Source organism: Cavia porcellus, unplaced genomic scaffold, assembly GCF_034190915.1.
Source record: "Cavia porcellus strain 051 isolate PalLab524CR breed Dunkin Hartley unplaced genomic scaffold, mCavPor4.1 scaffold_6, whole genome shotgun sequence".
Taxonomy (NCBI): Eukaryota; Metazoa; Chordata; class Mammalia; order Rodentia; family Caviidae; genus Cavia; species Cavia porcellus.
In genome coordinates, this window is record NW_026947489.1 from 76,985,124 (window position 1) to 76,991,123 (window position 6,000).

At 47.1% G+C, this 6,000-nt stretch overlaps 1 protein-coding gene across 7 annotated transcripts in view; it reads left to right on the forward strand.

The window, feature by feature from the left end:
* Window positions 1-6,000, forward strand: part of Smyd4 (SET and MYND domain containing 4) — a 55,832-nt gene extending 49,832 nt beyond the window's left edge. For all 7 annotated transcript variants that reach the window (XM_013152236.3, XM_003469538.5, XM_063251055.1 and 4 more), the window contains one exon: window positions 3,704-6,000. In XM_013152236.3, the coding sequence (XP_013007690.2) occupies window positions 3,704-3,869 (166 nt within the window). In that variant the 3' untranslated portion in view covers window positions 3,870-6,000. The remainder of the gene's footprint in view (window positions 1-3,703) is intronic.

Here is a 6,000-nt window from a genome sequence, read left to right on the forward strand (position 1 = left end):
TGGAGTCTTTTTATTTTCATAATTTTGTTCTCAAGTTCCGTCTTGAAGTGTTTAAGTTCCTAGAAGTCATAAACTATTTTAGATACATTTGTGTCCTTCACAGTGTCTGAGTAAGCTTTTAGTAAACATTTGTATGATCAACTGAGTGTGCTGACTCCTTACTTCCTGCTGTGCCAACCAGCAACCTTCTCTTCCCTGTCTGTCCCCAGTGGTACTGAGTACTGGGTGTGCTGGGCCAGGTGTTGACCCCTGGTCTCTTCTAGCAAAAGAACAGGTGCCATCTTCTGGAGCAGAGCTTCAACTGCACGTGTGGACCTGGCAGGCCACCTCTGCAGGAATAGAGTCACAAAGGGTTCAGGAAGCCCCTGACCTCCAGCTTGCCCTCCCTGGCTTTCAGGGTGCTTCCTGCCTCCTAGAATCAGTGATGGGAAAGCCTGCAGGCAGCAAAAAGATAACCCTGGCCCCAAAGGAGGCAGTTGATATGCAAGAGGCTACCTTAAAAGGAAAGGAAAAGCCAAATGAATGTGTATGACAAAGAGATGACCCTAAGCCCTGAGAAGGAGGCACATCTTTTCCATGCCTTTGAAGTCCCATTTAAAAATGACTTTAAGGGAGTCCTTGTATTTGTTCCTTTTCAGAGGAAGAAGCCCTGTGAGTGCATTGAGTGCAGATGAATCTAAGCACAAGAGCAAATACATTCGCCATCAGGGTTCACACAGCAGAGAAGCCCTTTCGGCCCAACTCTGATGTTGCCGAACACCAGAGAATTTACACAAGTCAGAAGCTGTGTCAATGGGAGGAGTGCAGGAAGGCCTTTAACTATACCTCTAACATCATAAAATAACAGAAAATACATGGACGAGGGCCCCTATGAGTGCAAGAAGTGCAGGGACATTGACACCCACAGCTCCTGTCTCCTCAGCCAGCCAAAGCTCCACCTGCAGAAGACGTGCTGAGAAACTGACTTGTGGTGCTCTTGTGCACCACAGCTTTCCTCATTCATGAAGCCCCCAAGGGTCATGTACAAAGCGCTAGGTGTGCCTCTGGCTACCCGACCTGTCACCACCAAGAAAACCTACCTGACTGGCACATGCATGCCTGAGCCGGCTCAGGAGTCTCTGCCCCAAGAACATAGTAAATAGCACAGAAGCTTCCAGGCTCCTTGCAGCTACCATCATTTTCTGAGATGCTGCTTGAGGCTCAGGACCTGAGACACATGGACACAAACCCTGGGACACAGCAAGAGTAGTGAGCGCTCAGTGCCTCCTGCTTTGCCTTGGCCCGTCCATCGGCACCTCTAAAGGCTTCAGTCTGTGGACAGTGGCCCCTCTGGGTCTCTGAGCCTCACCCTATGAAGCTGGTTAACAGTACTCTGTGGCCAGCTCAAAAGACCCAAGTGCCCAGTGGGTGACACTAGTTGTCACTCATCACTGGACAGCTGGCATCAGTAATTGTCCTGTGGTTTGTTCTCTGGCTTCTGTTCTTAGCCAAGGCCTTGTCCAAGATGTCACCCACATTGTATGTCCTCCCTGCCCTAGCTGTCATCTCAGATGGGCAGACTGACTCACCTGGATGGTCCCACCAGACACAGGCTCCATAGATGCTGGAGTACTGCCACCATGGAAGACACCCTGCCCCCGGGGTGCTGTTCAGACACAGCAGTGACCCTGCCCCACAGTAGCCCTCCACTCAGGCTGCTAGAGAAGATCACCCCAGCAAGAAGGTCCTGGTGAAACACACATTTGAAGGGACCCCAAAAGCAACAGGAAAGACATATCCAGCCACCCACCCCCCTTTTCTACATTTAAGGGAGAAGCAAAAAGAATCAGTGGCTACATGCAGCTCCTTGGGCAGAGATGCAACAGAGAGGCTCCTAGGAACCTGCACTCAAAAGGGCTGTCACTCGGGTCAGCTTGGCAGCAGAGCGGGAAGAGTGCATGGAGGCCAAAAGCAACATTTCCCAAGTGGCAGTTCTCCCTTCCTGTCAGCTGTTGCTGCTGTGGAGCCCCCAGCACTAGCTCCTGAAGTCAGTGAGCCCAGCCCAGAGAGGTGGTTAAGAAAAACACTTGGTGTTCACAACCTTCTGAACACCTGAGGTGTGTCCTTGGGGAAATCTGAGACCCCTGTAGCTAAGCATTAGGGTTCTCATTGCAGGAAAATGTTTAACCAAAGCCAGGAACTTCTCAGGAGTATTGAACATCCACAACAGCTTGGGTAGCTCTTCCCTAACCACTGTCCAGCATGCACTGTCCCCAGAGCCTCGTCCTGCAAGAAGAACACTAGTCAGCAGGCTGTGGGTGGGCCTTACTTACCAACAGCATCTGCTGGGACCAGATAGTGAATGTCTCTCAAATAAGCACTTTGTGACCCACACTGGTATCCACCCTAAAGCATCATCCCAGTCATGCAGCAAGATGAAACTATCTCTGGGAAGAAGTGGGAAGTGAGAGTGCATCCTGCCCCATGCGAGCAGACTTCTGTAGGACACAAACCCCATTCTGTGTGAGAGGGCCCATGTCTCGCCTCTGTGCTCTGTACTGGGAGGAACAGGGCTGACCAGTGGCTTAGACTTGGCCCACACTGGGTCCACTTCAGTTTCCTGGCAGGCTGTAACTCCAGGGTGCACCTGAGCTTCATTTCTAGGGACTTTGTAAGTCCTTCCTGATTTGGACACCAAGATGTGAGAATGAGCTGAGACACTGGTGCATGCTGTAGAGGAAGGCAGGGTTCTGGCCTGAGGTGCTCATGCTTCTTAACTTCCCAGGAGACTTCCCAGGAGAGGCAGGTGGAGTGGGCTTCAGACCTGCTGTGGACAAGGAGCTCAACCTCCAAGCTGTGGGGCGTCAGTGTGCACCTGCAGAATCTGCTGCCTCAGGAGCTTGTTTGCTCTTCCCTGGTTCCCTCCTCAGTCTCCAGCTGCACAATGAGCACACTGAGAACAAGCAGCTTGTTCTCACCTTGACCAAAACTTTGTTGTAGTGACACCTGGGTTGGTGCTGCTGCCCAGCAGATGGCTCCAGGTAGGGACTCCAGGGCCTAGGGGAATCCTCTGGGCCCAACTGCCTGCCACACCACACCTCAGCCTTCTCAAGGGAGGTCTTGTCTCAGTGTTCGTACCTTTCTGCTTCTCATGGGTCTGGCTCTGGTGCAGCTGATACCCTCCCAGCATGTGTCCTGTCCTGGTGAGTGAACTTCAGTGACGCTTGCATCATAAGTGACCTTTGGCAGCCATGGTTGTGGTCTCTTGTGTGGTGGCAGATACATCCTAGTCTGGAGTTTCCCACAGTTGTATTGTCCAAAAATTTAATTTTCCAACTAGCTAAAGTTATTAAGTTTTTCCTTTCATATGATACCCTTAGTTCCTGGTAGCATCAACACCCAGACAAACATTCCATTTTGTTTTTGGAATTGGAGACACTTTGTATGTGGTTCCCTCATGTGGCTTGCTGAGCTGGTCCCCTTATTGCCTCTGCTGGCCCACAGTTACTCGTTACCAGACAGCTGCTGATCTTCCTGCTTGTGAATATCCATTTTCTCTTAGAGTAAGCATCTGTTCTTTTTTTTTTTTTTTTTTTTTTTTTGGTACCAGGATTCAAACTCATACTTTCCAGGGGGGCGCTGTGCCACTGAGTTACATCCCTGGCCCCAAGCTTCTGTTCCTTTAAAAAATAATAACTGACCCCTCTTCCCGCTCTTGGTTCAGGTTTGCAGTACCTGAAGCTCTGGATGCCATACAGAAGGCAGAAGACGTCTTGTTGATACACAGTGACCCTCAGAGTGATGAAATCCAGGAGCTCCAGAAGATGAGGTCCTGTTTATTGGACTTGCCACCCATCCCCGGAGGTTCCCAAAAGGATTCTGGCCCCTAGGAAAGGAGCTGTAACAGATGAATTAGAGAGGTCCTGTTGCTACCGAGCTCACATTGGGAAAGAATATTCATCTGAAGGTCCCTGCTCTAGGTAGGAAGGACTCAGAAAAGATCGCAATTGTGAAGAGACACACAGCTGTTTTGATGGATATTTCTCAAATTAGTTAATTCCCCTCCAATAAAAATTCTGTTCCCAGAAAAGCCTGACAACTAGTATCTGGAGAGTTCGGGTCTTTTGAAGGGATTGTAGCTGATCTGTAGGCATCTGTTTGTTAGCTAAGGTTTGGCCAGATTCCATCTCACTAAGTACTGCGAGTTGGTCTCCCTAGAACAGTCCTACAGTTTCTAGTAGTGATAAAATGTTTGTACCACTCCAGTGGGAAGTTAGTAGTTGTGTTGTAATTGAAAAATAATTATAAAGCAAGAAATCAGTGCAACTCCCTACCCCTAGAGAAACAGTTCTTATTAGAGTATCTAGCTTTTTCAGATCCTTTGTTAAAACTGCTGGATAATGGCACATGCCTATAATCCCAGCACTCATGGAGGCTGAAGCAGGAAGATCACAGATTCCAACCCAATCTGGACATTCTGGCAATTTAGTGAGACCCTGTCTCAAAATAAAAAAGGCTACGAATATACCTCAAAGCAAAGGCTATGAATTCAGTCCACAGTACAGCAAAAATGGGTAGAGTGTAAATTGTAAATAGAAAAATAAATGTAGGACCATTTTACTGTTGGACAGTTTCTTCCTGAGATAACAACTCTATATTTATTTTCCACTAATTTTGTTGTTGTTGTTGTTTGTCCTTACTGTCTGGCTTTCGTTGGGTCTTTTTGGTAGACTCACAGGCCCAACAGTAAGAAAAGAAAACTTGCAGGAAGGATTTTACAACACATGTGCCTCCTTTTTCAGTTCTGTTTGTTAGCAAACCTGAAAAGAGATTACCTGCTACTGATCGAGCTCCCTAATCTGGCAAATGTAGTACAGGCTGGGAATAGGGTTAGAGAACTTCAAAAACTGCTGAGAACGGGCTCGTGATGTAGCTCAGTGGTGGCAAGCGTGAGGCTTTGGGTTCTGTAGCCAGCACCACCGGAAAAACAAGGTGAAGGTGTGAGTGTTGCTGTTTGAGTTTTTCAACTGAAGATACAGAAGGTGGAGATGATTGTCCCTTCCACAAGGATCAGTAGCAGTAGTGTGGATGCCGTCCTCATCACAGTGGTGTAGAATTCTCTAGTTCGGAACCATGTTGTTCCGTCACCCTGTAACCAAGTGGTTCAGATGAATCAGTGGAAGAGAGGGCCAGATCTGCACTGCTTTAGAGAATCCCCACCAGCACTCATGCCCAAGAAGTAGTTGCTTGGTTGCCATGGCAACATAATCAGGAAATGAATAGTTCTGAAGAGGCCTGGTAGCAGTTTTTCAGGAAGTATTTGGAATACAGTATATCAAACATATATCAAATGGAAAGTGGACAGAATTTTATTTTTCCTGTTCTCTAACAACTCATCCCCAAGGGAATGGCCAGGGAGATTTTTTTTTGGTAGAGCTTTTTCAAGGAAAAAGAAATTAATCTTGCAGACAGTTTTAGGGTTATTCCATTCCAAACACTTAGTGTGTTTCCTGTTCCTGAACAAAGATTCTGTTGTCCTTTATAAAGTAGGTGTGATTTCTGTCATGCTCTATGCTTATCGCCCTAGTAACCATGTACCTAGAGCACCGACCACATTGTTATAAATTAGTTATAAATTAACTGAAGCATCGCTGTACTGTTCTGTATGTGTCATCATCTTAAAAACCTGTTTGCTGTGTCAACTTTTGTTCCCCTTGTAAGAGACAAATGATGCTGTGTCCACCATTGTTCCCTTTATGAGAGACAAATGTTCCTGGAATTGGCAGACCAAGGGCTATGAATTGGCTCACCACCCACTGGGAAATGTCTCTTCCTCAAGCAAAAGGGAACAAAGGCCCACCTTGTTTCTGTTTCTCATCACTATGTACTTAATGATCAATGAACTAATCATAAATGAACTATAAAAATCAGTCAAAATTCTAACTCAGTTGCACAGCTTTGCAGATTCCGTCTGCACTGTGTCACTGGGCCAGCTAAAATAAAAGCGCTTCTTTTTTTTTT